This window comes from Rhinatrema bivittatum, chromosome 1, assembly GCF_901001135.1.
Source record: "Rhinatrema bivittatum chromosome 1, aRhiBiv1.1, whole genome shotgun sequence".
In the NCBI taxonomy this organism is placed as follows: Eukaryota; Metazoa; Chordata; class Amphibia; order Gymnophiona; family Rhinatrematidae; genus Rhinatrema; species Rhinatrema bivittatum.
This window is the reverse complement of record NC_042615.1, coordinates 740,663,128-740,684,357: the sequence shown is the minus strand read 5'-3', so window position 1 is coordinate 740,684,357 and position 21,230 is coordinate 740,663,128. Positions and strand designations below refer to the sequence as shown.

Here is a 21,230-nt window from a genome sequence, read left to right as displayed (position 1 = left end):
GGCGCTGAACACTCAGTGCCCGCTTTCATCGCAACATTTTTGCATCGGCCCCTTAGGGAGGCCATGATGAAATGAGGGGAGTAGGTGAGCCTGGAGCAGATAGAGCAGAACAAGAGAGACCGTGCTGCCTCAGACCTTCTGCTCTGTTGTCTAGGGGCGGGGGTGCAACAACACCAACAGTGCACAGGGAAGGCAAAATCTATCACTGCATGGCAGCAGATTCTACACATTTTTCCTAGGTTATTTACAGTTATCTGCTTCAGATAGGTTTCATAGATATTGTTTAGAAATTTAGAAAATTACAACTGAGTCCCTGAGTTTGTTTCCGACCCTTTCACCCCTTTAAAAAGAAAGAGGGGGGCGAAAGCAGTTCCAGTTACCCTTAGTTATCCTGAAACACTTTAGACATTCCTGTTATCTTTCAAAGGTCTGAGGAACTCCTATTTTTACTACAGTATTTTGATAGTTAACTTTGTATTAGAACCAGATAGAGATTGGGTCCATGAATTATTTTTCAAGCATGAAAATGATTTTTTTTTTAATTCAAGTCAGAATAATTCCATAGGTTGTGAAGGCAATGCAAAAGAGAAGGAAAATGTTTTTGTAACTTGAGTCCCAAAGCCCTGCAATTGGAGCTTTAGTTTTTCTTAAAATTTCCTTGTAGGCGTATTTTGAAACATCAGGGTATGCGGAATAATTTTGTTGTGGTAAGGTTCCAAAGCCAGATCCTTCTTTTTCATCTGATCTGTTGATTTAAGGTCTGATAATTAAATAAAATCCTTGGCTCTACTGTTGCATTGCTCATTGTTTGTGTATCAGAATTTAAATCTAAAGAGGAAACATTTTCTTTGTATTGTGGTGTGGATTTTTCTCTTGTGGTGGCTTTGTAGAGCATTAGGTTTAACTGGAATATGTCTAGGATATCTGTTTCCTAGTCTTATAGTTTTCTTACCTGTATTGCTGTTTCTTTTCAAGAGGTGTTTGTAGATTATTTGTAAATTGCAAAAATATATTTAAAAAAAAAGACAATGAAGGGTGAAAGAGATGGGCAGATAAATTGTTCAGTGGTGGCAATAAAGGATAGAAGGAAGAAGTGATGAAGGGAGAGAAAGAGAGAAGTAGAATAAAAGACAGAAAGATGTTAGAGAGATTCAAGTGTGAAATTAAGACAAGGAAAAAGAGATAACAGACAAAATGGAAGCAGAGGTGAAAGTTTAAAAAGCCTAGATAACACATTTTAGTTAAAATTATATATTTTATATGCAGTTTAAAGTTTTAAATGACAAGTATTACTATTCTGCTTCTGTTAGTGCTAACTCCCGCACTTCAGATGAAACCCAGAGAGTTCTCAGATATGTTTAGGATGACGCTGATGGGTAGTACTAGAATGTGCGTACCAAGCTCAGCAGCAGTATATTTTCAAGCATACCTCTCGATGAACTCTCATTAATACTACCAACAGTAGTAACCATTGTGGATTGATTTTCACATGCAGTAAGTACATCATGCTGGACAATATTTATTTATTTAATTAAAATAATTTATTATCCGTCTGTAGCAGAACCTCTGTACTAAGCGAGTACAACACTGAAAAAAACATATAATACAAAAACACAATCATTCCTAAAATCATATAAAGAAACATCATAAAACCTTAAGTAAACTATAGTCCTAACACCTCTTGAAAAAGATAGGCTTTCAAGAGTTTTCAGAAAATATAGTAAACGTCTATAGAGTGCAGTAATTCAGGCAATTGATTCCACAAAATAGGCCTTATAATAAAAAATGCTCATGACTGGTAACTTGCAGGTGACTTTTTTAATGGTGTGATCAATGGTCGGAATAGTTAACAGGCCTTTACCTTGGGAGCAAAGAGATCTAGGGGAGAATAAGATGTCATAAATTAGCCAAATAGTTGAGACCATTCATTTTAAATGATTTATAAACTACATATAGAATCTTAAACTCAATTCGCTGTTTTAAAGGAAGCCAATGTAATTGTAAAAGAGGCGTGACACACTTTTTATCACCAAGCGAGCAGCAGCATCTTGTAAAATTTATGAAGCATGAGCATGACAACTAGGAACACCTATATACAGTGCATTATAGTAGGCTATTGTGGTTAATACCAACGATTGAACAATTGTTTTGAAATCACTGTGTTCCAATATATATTGAAAGTGATGCAACATCTGTGCACTAAACATTTATTTATTTATTTATTTGTGATTTTTATTGACCGGCCATCATCAGAGATATCATGCCGGTTTACATGTAACAGGGGGAAAACAAAGAAGGAAGGGAGCAGTTACAAAAAACAGGGTAAGGAAGAACTGGGAGGTGCAGAAGAGAGTGCACGTGGGAAAGAGAGCATAAAGTTTGAAGGCGATATAGCAAACTTAAATACATATTCAAGCATACGGCTTGAAGGAGGGTAACGCAAACTTATATACATAATATGTGTCCCAACATTTAAAATGGGATGAAGAAATGCAAATATCCAATAGCGTGTACAATTATTTATTTATTTATTTATTTAAAATTTTTGTATACCGACGTTCATTATGCAAACATCACATCGGTTTCCATGTAACATAAAACTGGCCAACAGGGCTTTACATTGAAACTGATTAAAGAACTGGGGAGTGATAAGAGGGGGGAAACATGAAGGGAAATTATTGTACAAGAATAATATAAGTTAGGTAACATGATTACAATGTGTGGACAGGATAAATAAACTATAAATTTCACAAAATTCAGAATCTGAGAGGCATCACAGGATGTAGAGACATTGATTTACATACAGGCGAATATATCTAGTTTGAAAGGGTGGAGAAAAGGGGAGTGGGCGGGGGGAATCTCTATGGAAAGAAGGGGGTAGAGAGATGGAAACAGGTTGACAGGGTGGTGAATAGAGGAGTTAAGGGTAGGCTTGTTTAAAGAGCCATGTTTTGATTTGAATTTATGTGCACATTGCTCTAGTCTGAGTTCAGGTGGGATGGCGTTCCAGGCATAGGGGCCGGCGATTGAGAGGGCCCACTCTTTTGTAGATTTGAGGTGGATATGTTTAGGGGGGAGGGTGTGGAGGGTACTCTTGTAAGCGGATCTAGTAGGTCTGGTAGAGGCATAGGGGAGAATAGTCTCTTTCATCCAGTGCATGTTTTCGTTGTGGAGGGTTTTGTGTATTATAGTGAGTGTCTTGTAAATTATGCACTGTTGAATGGGGAGCCAGTGCAGATCCTTGAGTATAGGAGTGATGTGGTCACGTTTACGAGAATTTGTGAGTATTCTCGCAGCTGCGTTTTGTAGGAGTTGTAGAGGTTTAATTGTGGCTTTGGGTAAACCAAGAAGGAGGGAGTTGCAGTAGTTTATTTTGGACATTGCCATGGCTTGCAGGACAGTACAAAGGTCACTAAAGTGGAGGAGGGGTCTTGAGTTTGTTTTTGTTTTTTAGAGTATTGAGTTTAAAGAAACACTCTTTCATAGTGGCACCGATGAATTTTTGTAGGTTGAAGTGGTTATCAATTGTGACACCTAGATCTCGGACATGGAGAGAGAAGGAGGTGCTTGCGGAGGGGCGCTCTGGGCGAGATTGGGGGGAGAGATGATGAGAAGTTCAGTTTTAGCTGTGTTAAGGGCGAGGTTTAGAGAGGTGAGGAGGCTGTTTATAGATGAGAGTGCGTTTTCCCATCTTTTCATGGTGGCGGCTAGGGAGTCGGTGATAGGAATGAGTATTTGTACGTCATCCGCGTAAATGAAGTGTGTGAGGTGCAGATCAGAGAAAAGTTTGCAGAGGGGGAGTAGATAAATATTGAACAGAGTGGAGGACAGAGAGGAACCTTGCGGGACACCTCTGGAGAGGTGGATCGGTTTTGATTCACAATCGTCAATTTTTATTTTGTAGAGTCTGTTGGTGAGGTAAGATTTAAACCAAATAGAGGGGGTGCCAGTGATGCTAATTTCACTGAGGCGTGTAAGAAGTGTGTTGTGGTTCACTGTGTCAAAGGCCGCTGAGATGTCAAGAAGTGCTAGTAAGTATGAGTGACCTTTGTCGAATCCTCTTATAATGGAGTCTGAGAGTGACAGAAGGAGGGTTTCGGTATTATAGAATTTTCGAAAACTGAATTGAGAGGGGAAAAGGATGTTATATTTTTCCAAATGGTCAGAGAGTTGAATGTTGACTATTTTTTCTAGTACTTTGGATAGAAATGGGAGGTTGGAGATGGGACGGAAGTTGGAGAGGTCATTGGGATTGAGGCTGTGCTTTTTAAGTAAGAGTTTGACGGTGGTTTCTTTGAAAGGATCAGGGATAACTCCCGAGGAAAGAGAAGAGTTAATGATATCGGCAATGGGTTTAGCTATGGTGCTGGGAAAAGATAGGAGGGCTTTGGTAGGCAACGTGTCAGAGGGGGTGTTGGGCTGGTTTCATTTTTTGAGTATATTTTCTATTTCTAATGATGAGGTCAGTTCGAAGGTGTTCAATGGGGTAAGTGAGGTGGTAGCGGGAGAGATGGGAGGGGGGGCTGAAGAGGGAAATCATTGTACGAGTTTTGAGACTTTTTCATTGAAGTGGAATGCAAAATTTTCACATTTAGTTTGTGTGTCAGAAATGGTCGGACTAGTAATGGGTGGCTTGGTGAGCTCGGCAACGTAGGAGAAAAGGGCCTTAGCATTAAATTGTAGGTCGTGTATTCTCTTTGCGTAAAAATCTTTTTTGGTTTTGAGGATGGCGGCCCGGTATTTATGTAAAGCAGATCTATGGTTGGCCAGGAGGGATGGAGAAGGGTCCTGGCGCCATTTCTTTTCAAGGTGTCTTAGGGCATTTTTAAGGGTCTTGAGATTGGAAGAGTACCAAGGTTTTTTTGAGTTTTTAGAAGTGTTAAGGGTTTTTGTGATGAGGGGGCATAAGGAGTTTGCAACACTGGAGGTAATCCCATTCCAAGATGTGAGGGCCGTGTCCGTGTCAGTGCAGTCAAGGTTATTTAAACTGTGGGAGAGGGCTGTGATTAGGTCGTCTCGGCTGCATGGTTTCCTGAAATTAATAGTCTTGTTGGGGGGGGGGGGGGATTAGGGTGACTATATTTCATTAGAAAGGGGTTTGAGATGAGCGTGTGGTCAGACCAGGGTATATGAGTGCAAATATGTGGAATATGAATGTCTAAAAAAATGCAATGGCTCTACGGAGAGTCCCCTCCCACAATTAACTACCTGGGAATTGTCCCCCATTTTTCACTCTCTTCTCCTCCAATCTAGGCCAGCTATCACAGTGACAGTCTTTAGCCTGGGACCACAGATCCTAACTAGAACCAGAACATCTGCAAATTGAGCCAGGCCAGCAGATGGCGCTGTTGCATTATGGCTGAGTCTCCTTTCCTCCAGGGGACTTTGAATTCTGCCTTTGTAGCATCCTCAAACCCTAAAAGCCCCAGGTTCAGCAATCGAACTCAGATTTCCTGCTAACAAAAACATTTTTTTCCCTAAATTTAGATAAGAAGTTAGCTACCTTGTTTATGCTATAATTGACTTCATTGTATGTTTTTCTTTTTCTTCCTTTCTTATTCCAGTGTCTTCTACAGAACTCAGACGCATCAAGTGCCGGTCACCTGAGCAAGAGACATTTTCGTGTTATTGGTCTTATGGAGATTTTCACAACTTCACAAGTCCTGGCTTAACAAAATTGCTGTATAAGATAAGGTACAGCAGAAAGTTTTACAATCTTAAACAAATGCAGAAATGAGTATTTTGTAACAGCAAACAATATGCATCTTTTAAACCAGATGTGATGGGTCTTCCACCAAGGAGCCTTTTCATCACTTAAGAGACCCCTATGTAGAATTCTGAGTTGGAGAGAATGACTGGGTATCACCTTGGATGCTGATAGATATAGTATGATAACACTGCAGAAAAGCAAAAAGGGGTAGATTTTTAAAAAAGCGCACACACATGTACACCCGATTTTATAACTTGCATGCGCAAGTTATAAAATCCAGGGTCGGCATGCGCAAGGGGGTGCACATTTGTGCACCTTGCGCTCGCTGAACCGCGCAGCTTTCCCCCATTCCCTTCCCCCTAACCTGACCTTCCCACCCCTTCCCCCCCCTAGCCGTACTTTAACCTGCCCCCAAATTTTTGTTTTACCTTTTGCGCCTGCCTCCGGGCAGGCACAAGTTGCGTTGCCGGCACGCAATCTCTGACACAGCGGCAAATGGCCGCTGACCCCGTCCCCAGACCGCCCCTTTTTGCAAGCCCCGGGACTTATGTGTGCCGCTGGGCCTTTTGAAAATAGGCCCGGCGCACGCAGGACCATTTACGCGCGTAACCTTTTGAAAGTCCAGCCCAAACTGTCTTTCCCTGTTGTCTGGAATTGAAGGGTGTGTATGATGAATGACCACTAGATGGCATTCATTCTGGTAAATTTACATAATGCATTTAAACTGTGTCAATGTGAGAGATTGGGAAACAAGTCTATAGTTTTTCCTTGAAATCTACTTTGTTATTTGTGGATTGCAAACTGGTTAAAAAACAGGAAACAGAGAGTAGGATTAAACGATTTATTTATTTATTTATTGTTTTTTATATACCGACATTCGATCTGAGATATCACATCGGTTTACATTCAGGTACTGAAGGTATTGATCTGTTTTCATAGTGGAAAAGGTTAAACAATGGAGTGCCTCAGGGATCTATACTTGGACTGGTGCTTTTTAATATATTTATAACATTACGTGTTCATGTCCCACATAGAAACCTCAGATCGGCTAACAAAGCCCTCCTAACCGTCCCTTCAGTTAAACAGCCAGACTGACCCAAGTTAGGGAACGGGCTGTATCCTTAGCTGGACCAATACTGTGCAACACCATGCCCTTAGAAATCAGACTACAGAGAGATTTTAAACTATTCAAAAAGGGGTAGATTTTACAAAGTTACGCACATGCGTACTTTTGTTCGCGCACCAGGCGCAAACAAGAGTACGCGGGATTTTAATAGATATGCGCGTAGCCACACGTATCCATTAAAATCCGGGGTCGGCGTGTGCAAGGCTGCCCAAAATCGGCAGCCTGCGCGCGCTGAGCCGCGCAGGCTGCCTCCGTTCCCTCCGAGGCTGCTCGAAGCAGGTGTAACTCGCGCACGCCAGCTGCGTGATTCCCCAGCCCAGGAGCTGTTTTGGAGGCCTCGGCCATGCCCCCGAAACGTCCCCGGGCCAGAACCACGCCCGCGGCCCTGCCCCCAAATGACGTGCCGCCGCGACACGCCCCCCCCCCCAACATGCCCCCGATGCCCCCCCAGGAAAGCCCCGGGACTTGCGCGCGCCGCCGAGCCTACTCAACATAGGCTCGGCACGCGCAGGGGGAACTTCAGGCAGGTTTTTGGGGGGTACGCACGTATCTTACGCGCATACCCCTTTGAAAATCTGGCCCAAAGAGTTTAAAAACCTGGCTTTTCAAGCAAGCATTTTACAAAGAGAGCGATCAATAGTTGTATATGAAATCTGGCAGCAGAACACTGGAACGCAGCACCTCTTTCCACTCAATAAGTGTGTTTTTATGAAGCAAAACATACACTCTGATAGAGCTATAAATACAATTGAAACTGAGAAATGTAGAAAAAGGACAAGATCTTTAACTTTTGCAAAATAGTCTTTATAACGAAACTATGTTACCGGGCTTCAAATGCCACCGCCTAGAGATAGTATTAAATTATACATCTTTGATAAATATATATATGTGCCTCAATGTAAACCATTGTGATGGTATATTACTTAACGATGGTATAGAAAAGATTTTAAATAAATAAATAAATAAATGATCTGGAAAGGGGAGTGAGGAGATCAAATTTGCAGATGACATAAAATTATTCAGAATAGTTAAATCACGAGCAGATTGTGTTAGAATGCAGGAGGACCTTGCAAGACTCGAAGATTGGGCAACCATATGGGCAGATGAAAATGTTTTTTTTTTATTCGTATTTCCAGTTACATAATCATATATAATTTAGAATACAATAATGTATTGCAACAATGATTTTCCAACAGAAACATCTTAATATCTTTAAATTTGGATTTACATCCTAATTAGTAATCATTAATACTGTTGGATGAAGAAAAGTAACAAATCTTACTTACATTATAAAGAAAACAAAAAATATAAAACTGAAACCTGTTGGCTTAAACAAGAGAAGAAATATTTTTAGAACAATTATATTTTTAAGTAATCAGCAACCGCAACAGTTAGATTATTCCTAATCCCTGTACATCAGGGGTCAGCCGGGGAGGAGGTTACAGGTACTCGAGACTCAACAAATTGGCTTAAATGTTCCACCTGAGTAAAAACAAAAGATTCCGTACCTCTTTTTAAAACACAACGGCAAGGATATTTTAGCATAAAGGAAAAACCTAATGTCAACACTCTTTGTCTTAATTCAAGAAATTGCCGTCGCTTAAGACGGGTAACTGGTGATAGATCTGGAAAAATCTTAACATTTTGTCCTAAATATAATATAGGGAATTTCTGGAAGTAAATTCTCATTAAACTACTTATATCAGCCGTAGATATTAATGAGACTATTAACGTTTCTCTTTCAAGCACTTGTTCGGCTGAATTTTCCAAGAAACTAGTTAAGTTAGCTGGAATAGAAACTGCCAAACCAGAAGTTCTTTTTTTTAAGAAATAACAAGAATTTACTGAAAGCATATTATTTTCAGAGAAACCAAGAACTTCGGTTAGAAATCTTTTAAAGGAAACATAGGGAATTTCCCCAGCTATTCTTGGAAAATTCATAACTCTTACATTTAATTGTCTGGTATTATTTTCAATTACTTCCAGTCTCTTGGAACATAAGGACTGATCTTTTAACAAAGCTATATTCACTGCCTGTATAGATTTAATATTCCCTTCTACTAAATCAATTCTAGTATCTATTTCATTCACTTGCTGTTGTATTCCCACATACTGCTGAGAAATTTGAGGACACTGTATCTATCTTCTTTTCCAATCTGTTGACAGTCACATTTAACCCGCTTACCAAGTCCCACAATGCCCCTAATGTTACCGTCTCAGGTCTAGTTGTTTTTGGTCTTACATCCTCCAGTTGTTCTAAATGGGGAGTCTCATGTGGTTCTCTGGCAGACATTACTGCTATTGATGTTATCTCCTCTTCCTCCAAGTCCGCCACGGAGGTTGCTCCTTCAGAAGCAAGCGATTGACCAACCCCTTCGGTAGGTATCACCGCTGCGCCTTCGTTTGCGGCACGTTGGGCTGGAGGGGGACATAAAACAGGGCTGAGGGAGGCATGGTCATGGGGAGCCTCTCGTTCTTCTACCGAGGGGCTTCCAATAGAGTCACTGGGTCCCCCATTCTCCAATTGTTTCATAAAACGATCTATTTCTAGCTGTAATAAGGGAGGTAAGGGTTCTGAGGGAAATACCCTCACCTTCCCTTTCCTTTTCGCTGGCATAACAAACTAACAAGAAACAAAAGACTCAGAAATAGAAAGTTTTACCGGTGCTGTCCATATGCCAATGGCTCAGTAGTTGGGGACGGTTGCTCTCCTCCTGTCCGACCTAATCCGGACTAAGCCGGACCAAGCTGTGCGCACCCCTTAGGCGCGCCCGACTTTGGCAGCGTGCCGGCGGCGGCGGGGTGCCACTGCTGCACAGGTTTTAATTGCGGTCCAGCTCCTCCCCTCATGTGTGCCTTGCTGGATGTTCCGGGCTGGAACAGGGGGGCTACGAACACCGGTCTCCCGGGCGTCTCTGTTCTGCCGCACAGGTTTTAATTGCGGTCCGGCTCCTCCCCTCACGTGTGCCTTGCTGGATGTTCCGGGCTGGAACAGGGGGGCTACGAACACCGGTCTCCCGGGCGTCTCGGTTCTGCCGCACAGGTTTTAATTGCGGTCCGGCTACTCCCCTCACGTGTGCCTTGCTGGATGTTCCGGGCTGGAACGGGGGGGCTACGAACACCGGTCTCCCGGGCGTCTCGGTTCTGCCACACAGGTTTTAATTGCGGTCCGGCTCCTCCCCTCATGTGTGCCTTGCTGGATGTTCTGGGCTGGAACAGGGGGGCTACGAACACCGGTCTCCCGGGCGTCTCGGTTCTGCCGCACAGGTTTTAATTGCGGTCCGGCTCCTCCCCTCACGTGTGCCTTGCTGGATGTTCCAGGCTGGAACAGGGGGGCCACGAACACCGGTCTCCCCGGCAGATGAAATTTAATGTGGACAAGTGCAAGGTGATGCATATAGGGAAAAATAAACCATGCTTTAGTTACACGATGTTAGGTTCCATATTAGGAGTTACCACCCAGGAAAAAAATCTGGGTGCCAAAGTTCATATCACATTGAAATTGTTGGCTCAGTGTGCTGTGGCAGTCAAAAAAGCAAACAGAATTTTAGGAATTATTAGGAAGAGAATTGCATATAAAATGGAGTATGTCATAATGCCTCGGTATCGCTCTATGATGAGACCGCACCTTAAATACTGTGTGCAATTCTAGTCACTGCAGCTCAAAAAATATAGTTGCAATGGAGAAAGTACAGAGAAGGATAACAAAATGATAAAGGGCATGGAATGGCTCCCCTATAAGGAAAGGCTAAAGAGGTTAGGGCTGTTCAGCTTGGAGAAGATACGGCTGAGGGGGGATCTGACAGAGGTCTACGAAATCATGAAAGGAATTGAATTGGTAAATGTGAATTGGTTATTTACTTTTTTAGATAATGCAAGGACTAAGGGGCACTCAATGAAGTTAGCAAGTAGTATATTTAAAACAAATCAGAGAAAATTATTTCACTCAGTGTACAATTAAGCTCTGGATTTCACTGGCTGAGGGTGTGGTTAAGGCAATTAGTATAGCAGGGTTTAAAAAAAAGGTTTGGATATGTTCCTGGAGAAGTCTATAAACTGCTATTAATAGGGGAATAGCCATTACTTGTTGCTGGCATTAGCAGCATGGGATGTATTTACTGTTTGGGTACTTGTCAGGTACTTGTGACTTGGTTTGGCCACTGTTGGAAACAGGATACTGGCCTTGATGGACCCTTGGACTGACCCAGAATGGCATATCTTTTGTTCTTATATTCTTATTCATATACATAGTAAATGATAGCAGAAAAAGACCATCTGGCCAATTTAATCTGCCCATTTATTCTGTTCACATTGTTAAAACTAACATTCCCACTGCCAGCCACAGAGTGTGAACACCTGCCAGATTTCTCCTTATCCAGGACCGTATTTTTTTGTCATTTTCCTTTATATTCCACCATCTCAGGTAGATGAGCATACAAGATCTATTCTTTTTTTCTCTTCACTATCCACCTTTCCCATGTCTAACCATAAAGCTCTCTAATAATCTAAGTGGTCAGCAATATTAGTATGGACACTGCCCAAACAACTGTCCTTCTAGGTTCCCCGTGTGCCCTCCTATGTGAGCACATGTGTTTTTACTAGGACTTCTAGTTCAATGAGAATTTACTGCCTGTCAGACAGACCCAGTTGTTAGTTTGATTCTATCATCACAGCCTGCTGTACATAAGTTACCATTACTAGGAGGCCCTAGAACAAGGGTCATGGGATGAGGCTGAAAGGAAATAGTCTCAGAAGTAATGTAATGAAATATTTTACGGAAATGGTGGTGGATGCATGGAGCAGCCTTCCTATGGACGTGGTGGAGACAAGGACAATATCAGGATTCAAGAAAACATGGGACAAGCACAGAGGATGTCTGAGGGAGAAAAATGGGCCGTGTGGTCTTTATCTGCTATCATGTTTCTCTGTCTGTCTTTAATCTCTTAGGTCCTTTGCATAGATTGCCAGATTGACCCGGCTATGTGAGTGCCTGCATTACCACTAGGACTTCTAGTTATTGCAGAACTTGAAATGATTTAAATAATGCAGCTGATGGTACAAATAGATCTATTTTTCCATTTCTCATTTTGAGTCATTTTCTTTTTTGTTGTTGTTTAATACAAGTGCTACAGGATATGTTTGGTAATCCTTACAGTTTTCTGCTTAAAGGTTTTATAGTATCTGCTTAAAAGAGATGTCTGTTGAACTCAAACTTTATTTCAGAATTGGAAATTATTACAGATGATGCACTTACCTTTCAAGAAACAAAATAACTCTATTCATTAATATAAATTTACTTCATCCACACACATATTCTTTTTAAACATTGGCTTTTTTTATGGTGATACACTTTCACTTCTTATTCAGTCTGCTATCAATATCAAGCTCCAACTGTAAAATATAAACTTTACATACATTTAAAAAAAAATTAAATACATCTTAAATTTAATCTGACATGTTTGTAATAGGTAGCTATATGGTACTATAGAGAAGATGTTATGTTTAAACTTTTACTATGACATAGTGTAACCCAGCTTTCATAATTGTTTTTATTTATTTTATCATTTCAGTAAAGACGAGAAATGGAACGAATGTCCGGATTATGTGTCTGCTGGTGAAAACAGCTGTTACTTCAATTCATCCTACACCTCTATTTGGACACCGTATTGTCTTAAGCTTCTGTATGACAACATTGAGATTGATGAACAATGTTTTACAGTTGACGAAATAGGTATATTTTCAAACTTCATATAAGTAAATGATTTTCGTATATGAAATTTAACCTTGAGCAAGAGTTTAGAGCTTTCTATGGCTATTATACCAGTTTCCCATTTTGCCAAGTTTCTATATCTTTTTTTTTTAATTTCCATAAATATTTAATTGCTATATACATACAAAATGAATGTTGTGAATGACCATTACATTTTTCTTTTTTCCTATTTTTTTCTAATAAACCTCCATATTTAGCTACTGTCTACTATGTGCATCCTATTACAGGGAGACCCCCACTTATTCCCATGTTTTGCAAGCCTGGGGCATGCAGAGGGCTCTGGTTGAGGGAGACCTCTGGGAGTTATTAAAGTATTTGGTTCTTGTGAGGAAGAAATGTTTTAATGATTGTGGCCTGTAGTAATAATGTTTGGCCACTGGGTGGCATTTTTGATAAGTGAGTATGTATTACCTGATAGACAGGTCGATACTGTAACGTGCGGTTGAAGATTTCCCGTCTGTAACGTGCTGGGAGCGCACAATTCGGACGCGTAAGGCGATCCAGCGATACAGTCTCCAGTTTCACGCGTCCTTAGCGCTTCTTAAAACAGACGCATAACCCTTTCCGCACGCAGCATGTATATGATATGTAAATGAACGAATTAGCTGTATAATGAAGGAATTAGCTATTCCCCTCCGATACTGTGACGCGCGCTCAGATTATCTCCTTTGTAACCCGCTATTTTGCCGCGGCCTTAACGTGTTAGTTTACCGCCTACCCTCTACTTGGTGTTAGTGTGGTGTTAGTGTGGTGTTCGAAAATTAAAACGGGAATAAAGTGTAAAAAATGGTGTAAAAAAAGTGTAAAAACATTGCTTACCTGCCCTGGCCCCGTCCGGTCTCCGGTGCAGCCCCAGTCCTGTCCCCTCCTCCCGAAGCAAAAAAAAAAAAAAAAAAAAACCAAAAAAGTAGCAAGGCTCGGGCCTGCTACGGTAGTCCCTTCTCCCTTCTCCTCTCCTCCCGATTTCGGCGCTCAAGGCGGCCATGCATTCATCCAGGCAGAGGGAGCCGGCGGCGAAAACGGCCTCCGGCTCAAGGCAGTCACATGTGACTGCTTGAGCGCCGAAATCGCACGGGCATTCATTCACTGCCGGCGGGGGCCGTGCATTCATCCAGGCAGAGGGAGCCGGAAGCCGTTTTCGCTGCCGGCTCCCTCTGCCTGGATGAATGGGGACACAAACCCAGGGAGGGAGAGAAAGCAAAAAGCAAAAGCAGCGCCGTCCGGACAAACACACGCGCACACACACAGTGCCTGCATGCACACAGCTGAGCCGTGCGAGCCACCCAGCAGCAGCAGCAGCACCAAAGCGGCCTTCAGACCACAATAAGCAGCAGCCAGGGTTTACCCAGTATTAATGCCAAGCCACAGGGAGTGAGAGCAGAATAAAGCCTACGATCGAGACACGTCCGAGTTTTTGCTTTCCTTTTTCGCCAAACTCCTTAGCCGCTTTTTTTTGTTGTTGTCTTTCTGCCATTCTTCGGACTCGGGAAGTGCCGATTTCTACTTTCCCGTGTGTTGCTGGTGGCGGTGTTTATATATATATTTATATATATATTTTTTTTTTTTATCCCGGTGTTCTGTGTTTTTCTTCTCTCTCGGAGCTCCCGATCGCCCGTATACATGGGGAAGAGACCAGTCCTCTTCGCTCTTTTTCCGGACGGCGAAGGCGACATGACAAGTGGCGTGGTCGTGCCTTGCTAATTCTCGCCCTTTCCGATCTCGTGTCCGGGGCCGGCAGTCCTTTTGCTTCGCTTCCCTCTGCCTGCCCTCCCTCCCCGCCGTGCCCTGCCATGCTGCTGCCGGAGAGGCGGGGAAGGTAAAAGTTTGCGGGGGGATTGTGTGTTGCCGGCGTGGGCCGTGCATTCATCCAGGCAGAGGGAGCCAGAAGCCGTTTTCGCCGCCGGCTCCCTCTGCCTGGATGAATGCACGGCTGCCTTGAGCGCCGAAATCGCACGGGCATTCATTCACTGCCGGCGGGGGCCGTGCATTCATCCAGGCAGAGGGAGCCGGAAGCCGTTTTCGCCGCCGGCTCCCTCTGCCTGGATGAATGCACGGCTGCCTTGAGCGCCGAAATCGCACGGGCATTCATTCACTGCCGGCGGGGGCCGTGCATTCATCCAGGCAGAGGGAGCCGGAAGCCGTTTTCGCCGCCGGCTCCCTCTGCCTGGATGAATGCACGCCCACCCGGCCGCCTTGAGTGCCGAAATCGGGAGGAGAGGAGAAGGGAGAAGGGACTACCGTAGCAGGCCCGAGCCTTGCTACTTTTTTGGGGGGTTTTTTTTTTGCTTCGGGAGGAGGGGACAGGACTGGGGCTGCACCGGAGACCGGACGGGGCCAGGGCAGGTAAGCGGGGGCTGGGGGAAAGTTTGCTGAGCATCGGGGAACATCTGGTACCTGTCATTTCAAATGTCATTTGAAATGACATTTGAAATAACAGATACCAGCGCGGCCGTGAAGCGTTAGGCCCGCGAACCCAGGATACTGTATAGGCGCTCTATACAGTAAAATGGGTTGCGCGGGCCTAACGCTTGCCTAAGGCTTCGCAGCCGCGGCATGCATTTGCATGCAATTTGAAGAGAGTATCGAGTGGTAGGTGAAGAGAACTGTGCGTGCGGGGAACGAGGGTGCGCCTGACACTGCCGCACTGTTTCTACTGCGGCCTTAGAGTATTGATCTGTATATGTGCTTACCGAAAATGTGTGTATATTTCCTGAAAGGTTTGGGTTTTTCCTATTGGTTGTTGAAAGAGAAGCAGGCAGTATAAAGGGGGAAAGTTTTAGCAGGGTTTTGCCCTGCCCTGCTCTTTCCCATATAGGGTGGGGATTAGGGACTCTCCAAGGGGAGTGAAACAGTGCAGGGACTCTTTCCCTGAAGAGGAGAGGCCCAAGGCCAAGAAAAAGTAGAGTCCATTCCTTATATAGTTTGGTATTGGAGCGGAGACGCATGAGATGATGGCTGTAGAGTGGATTTTTCTCTCTTCAAGGGACCTACCATACAGCAAGAAGGGGACATGCAGGAGTAGAGTGAGTTCACTAAGGGGGTCATTCTCTAACGCTATCGCACGCGATTGCTAGCTCGGGGCGGAGTTGGCCCCGGAAGTGGCGAAGTCAGGGCAGTACCGGGGCCGACGCTGCGGACACATCGCTGGCGGTGAAAGGTAAGATTCCTTATCACCGCCAGTTTCGCGCCGAATAACTACACCTTTTATGGTGAAACTGGCGGTGTAGTTATTCGGCGCAAAAGCCGGCAGCGATCGCACCACAGAGGTGCGATCGCTGCCGGCTATCGCAGGACCGCCCCCCGTTACCGCCGGATTCTGACCTTAGAGAATCCAGGCCTAAGTTGGGAATGCCCCAGGGTATCCTTTAATGTGCAGAGGTTTGGGGAAACAGCTTAGCGGGTAAAGAGTGGATTCTTCCTCCCCCCAAGGAGCTTACTGGGTTGGTGAAATGCAGAGGTGATCATCTACTGCCAGATGCCAGAGTGAATTAGTGGTGTTTTCCTCCTCCTAAGGAATTATCCAAGAGAGGTGTTGAGGAGGAGCACCAAAGTATGCCCAATATGTCTTTGATGCACAGTGTCTGGGGAAACCTGCACTGTGATTAAAAAATGTTTCAGGAGGAGATCACGTGATGTGGTGGGCTTGCTAGGACGCGCTCTTGCGAGCTCCGGCTGTCTCCCTGGCGATCCCTCAACATCTTTCGCTTCCCCATTGATTTTTCGAGCTGGACTTGTCTTATTGCTTACTCGCTTTGGCCGGATTCTATCGTGGGCTATTATTATAGCGCTATATGGCTGCTAGGACTCTTCGGAAAGAGAAAGACAAGCCGAAGATTCCCCCATCTAAGATGGCGGCCGCAGCGCATGTGGAACCAGAGGAAGAAGGCGACACTTTGGAAGAGAAAATTTCTCAAGCGGTTGTGGCGGCGCTTGATATTCGCCTTCATCAGCTGTCGGACCAGATTGCAGATGTCAGGGCATCGCTTACAGAATTTGATGCGCGGGCGGAACGACTTGAAGGCCGGGTGGGCCTAGCAGAGGACGATATTGGCGCCTTAGAGAAACGAGTGGAAGAATTGACCAAGCAAGCGGCGGCAAGCGCAGAAAAAATTGACGACCTGGAAAACCGTTCTCGTCGGAACAATCTTAGGTTTGTGGGGTTTCCTGAAACCCTCTCTGAAGCTGATCTACCCCGCTTGCTTGAGGCTTGGCTGCTTAGTATTGTTCCGTCCTTGGCGTCCCCCTCCGGGGGCCTACTAGAACGCGCACACCGGGTGGGGCAGCGGTCTGAGGGAGAGGCTGCTCGCCGTCCACGAGTGATCCTCGCCCATTTTCTACATTTTGCACACCGGTCGCTTGTGTTGCAGCACTTCCGGAAAGCCCGGGATCTCACATTTGAAACGCACCGTATAATGATATTTCAGGACTTTTCGCCGAGAGTTACCCTGCAACGCAAAGCCTTTAATGAGATTTGTTCGGAGCTGGTGAACCGACAGATCAGGTTTGCACTTATGTTCCCAGCTAAATTGAAGATCATGCACCAAGGACAGACAAAAATGTTTGACTCGGCGGGGGAAGCAAAGTCTTATGTTCAGACTCTCCCGGGTCCGGCATCGATGTCTACCTCGTGATTGCTGGCTGACGAAAACGCTTGCTATGCTACACCGGTGTCTAACCAACGCACGCCTGAAGTTTTCTCTTCGTGCCTTGGTCATGAATGCTTATGCTGAGTTCTTCTGGTTATGGTTTGACTTTTTTTTTTTTTTTTGTTTGTGGTGCCATAATCTGTTGGAAATGTGACAACTGTATACACTGCGACACAGTTGCTAATATGTGTGCCCCTGGGGATATATGACTAGGGGATCGCAAGTTTTTCTGTTTAAAATTTAAGCGAGGGGCCCCGGGGAGAGGCCGAACACATGGATATATCTTCGTGCTCTCCTCCCTATTTCCCGGTCTGTTTCAGTAGGATCGGGATCTTTATGCTGAGTTTCATTACTGGGGAAATGACGGGGTGGGGGGAGGGTGAAAAACTGGTAGAGAGTCTATATGCTGATGTATTGTTCAACGTGTATTATTGGATTATCTCCATCTTTTGGGTTTGTAATATGTACTGTATGGCACAGATCGAGCCTCAGAAGGGCTGGCTGATTGACCACAAGTTCCAAACATATAGGAGTAGGCATGCGCTTCCCAGTAGCCTGATAGTCTATGCTAATGTCTCTTGAAGTAACCACCTGGAATGTAGCGGGCCTGGGCACCCCTATCAAAAGAGAGAAGGTATTAGCCCGCCTGGGCAGACTCCGAGCTCACATAATATTTCTCCAGGAGACTCACCTATCCCCCCAGGAGGCTCTTAAGCTACAGAAAAAATGGGTAGCACAAGTGTATTCTGCCTCGGGAACCTCTAAAAGTAGAGGGGTAGCCATTCTACTGCATCAGACAGTCCCCTTCATAAAACAGCAAGTGGTGGCAGACCCACAAGGTCGATATGTGTTGGTGAAGGGGCTGCTGAGGGGGTCACCGATCCTGTTAGCATCGATTTATGCTCCCAATGTATATGACCACACCTTCTATACATCTTTGCTCTCCATTATCACTGGTTTTGGGGACTGCCCCATAATCATCGGGGGAGATTTTAATTTCGCAATAGACCCGGCGCTTGATAGACTGCCTCCTAGGGGTGGGCACCAGATTAGTGAGCGAAAGGGACCCAGTTACTTATGCAAACATTTGGGTCTGTTGGATCTCTGGCGGGTACTTCACCCAGGGGTCAAAGAGTTCACCCATATGGCCAAAGCGCACCCATCACAGTCAAGGATTGACTACTTACTTATATCTGAACCACTCTTTTCTAAATTTACTAAGGCCTCTATTGAGAACTTGGTGATCTCTGATCACTGCCCGGTGATTGGCACTTTTCAACCTGGGGGTCCGGGTGTAGGGGGTCAATGGCGTCTCCCCACCTCTTTAGTAAACGATCCTGCTTTTGCTGTTTTTTTAAAGGATAAGTGGCGGGTCTTTTTGGAATCTAATGCTCAGCATGAAGACCAGCCGATTCTTCTGTGGGAAACAGCAAAATGTGTTCTCAGAGGGGACATTATCAGCTACTCTAGCTATAAGAAAAAGAAACTGGATGGCGAGATAATAGACTTGGAAAAACGTCTTAGGCAACTTCAACGCCAGGGACCAGGGCCCCGGGATAAAATGTGGAGTGACCAATTTAGGGAAACCTAGACAGCTCTGAATGATCTCCTTCATACTAGGGCGGCCCGCCACCTCAGGTATAGGCAATTTAATTTTTTTAAACATGGTAACAAGGCGGGGCGCCTTCTTGCTCGTTTATTAAAAGCACAAGAGGCCTCTAAATTTATAGCGAATCTCAAGTCTGACAAGGGGGAAATTAAATCTACCTCCCGAGAAATAGCAGAAATTTTTTCGGACTATTATAAGTCCCTTTATTCTGCTGACCCGGTCAGTGAGGGGAGAATTGCTGAGTTTTTAAGGGGGATCAACCTGCCTGGTTTGACTGAGGGCCAGACCCAGAAATTGCAGTCTCCCATAACTGAGGCGGAGGTGATTACAGCAATCCAGACTCTTCCTAATCACAAAGCCCCTGGACCCGATGGGCTGACCTCGATATTTTATAAAACTTTGCAGACAGAGATTAGTCCGGTCTTGCGGTCTCTATATGAGAAAATGGTGGATAATCAGGAAATGGCTCGCACTTTGAGGGCGGCTACTATTGTGGTTCTCCCTAAGGCGGGCAGAGATCCCCTATTACCTTCGTCATATCGCCCAATTTCCCTACCAAATTTAGACATAAAAATTTATGCGAAAATTCTGGCCACTGGAATACAGCCTTTTCTTCCCCTATTGATTTCCCCAGACCAGGTGGGCTTTGTGGCTGGCAGGCGCTCTACGGTTAACATCCATAAAGTCTTAACTGCTTTGGAGCTTTGCTCGGCTTCTAGGGTTACAGACCCATTAGTGGTTACGTGTGACGCAGAAAAGGCTTTTGATAGAGTCGCTTGGCCTTTTCTTCAACGAGTTCTTACTAGGATGGGCTTTGTGGGGAGAATTTATGATTATATTATGTTGCTATATTCGAATCCTACAGCCCGCATTTTGGTCAATGGCGACCTGTCGGAAGAGTTTACCTTGCAACGGGGCACGCGGCAGGGGTGTCCCCTATCCCCGTTATTATTTATTTTGACTGTTGAGCCTCTGGTTTGTAAATTGAAGGTTACACCTGCTGTCACGGGTGTCACAGTGGGAACCAGCTCTTATCTTACTTTATTATTTGCTGATGACATTCTATTACTACTTTCTAATGCCAGGCAGGCTCTCCCTGCAGCCCTGGACATTTTTCGGGTCTACCAGTCTCTGTCTGGCTTTAAACTAAACCTAGATAAGACGGAGGCTTTGGATGTTGGGGGGAACCTACGTAATACCTGGGACAGTTTTCCCGTAAAATGGGCGGATGATACCATTAAATATTTGGGGATAAATATACATCCAGACCCAAAACGATGGTACGCTCTAAATATACCCCCCACTATCAAAAAGATGCTACATAAAATGAAGGGCTGGCATTCACTTCCTATTTCTTTGCAAGGCCGGATTGCACTGGTAAAGATGGTTATTGCTCCCCTCTTATTATACAAGCTTTTAATGTTGCCTTTCCTTATTCTAGGGCGGGATGGCCATAAATTGTAGTCTGCACTACGTAAATTTTTATGGAAAGATAAAAGAGCCCGACTCTCCTATCAGACTCTCATGGCTCCCCGGGTACAAGGGGGCTATGCTCTTCCCAATTTTTACCTCTACTCTTTAGCAGCTAACCTTAGATTTTTGGGAGACTGGCTTTTTGGCACCTCGGAGTACACGGCTCCCGAACTGATACGCATGATGTGTATTCCTTACGACCCAAGTTATATTTTACATGCTCAGTCACAGAGTTTTCAGAATCTGCATATTAAATTTACACTGGTCACCACTGTTAGAAAGGTGTGGAGGAGGACGCGGACTCTTATGGGATTGTCTCCCACAGTATCCCCTCAGTTCCCTTTGCGGGGGTCCTCCCTAACCTCCCTTTTGATGTTGCCTTCTCACCACCGGTTCTCCTTTGCTCCAAATTGGCCCCTTGGAGCTTTTATAGACCTTCCAACGGGCCAACCTTACTCGTTTAATCAATGTCAGACCAATTTGGGCTTTCGGCCCAATCAATTCTTGCTCTATGGTTATGTTCGAGTGGGAGTTACCGCTGCTCTGGGAGCTGATGGGGAAAAATTGTCTAGTCCAATGTACACTGACTTAATTTCTTGTTTACAAATGCGTAAAGGTACATTGTCATGTTTATACTCGTTTTATCTTGTGGTGCAACCGTACCGAATTTTCCAGAGGCTTCTCCCCAAATGGTCCCGAGATTGTCATGAGGAGCTACAAGTACACATGCTTAAGAACTCTTACCTCTCCATCTTTTCCATTACTATTAATGTGGCTCTCCGGGAACTACAACAACGTATTTTTCACAGGATTATAGTTTCCCCTGCAAGGGCTTTTCATACGGGGTCTATTCTATCTGCAAGATGTCTAAAATGCTCTGCTCCTGTTGCTACCTT

General features: G+C 44.5%; 1 protein-coding gene across 1 annotated transcript in view; it reads left to right on the top strand.

The window, feature by feature from the left end:
* GHR (growth hormone receptor) overlaps nt 1–21,230 on the top strand; it is a 531,792-nt gene that overhangs the window by 461,195 nt on the left and 49,367 nt on the right. The window contains 2 exon segments of the mRNA XM_029578049.1: nt 5,565–5,694; nt 12,407–12,567. Of these exon segments, the coding sequence (XP_029433909.1) occupies nt 5,565–5,694; nt 12,407–12,567 (291 nt within the window).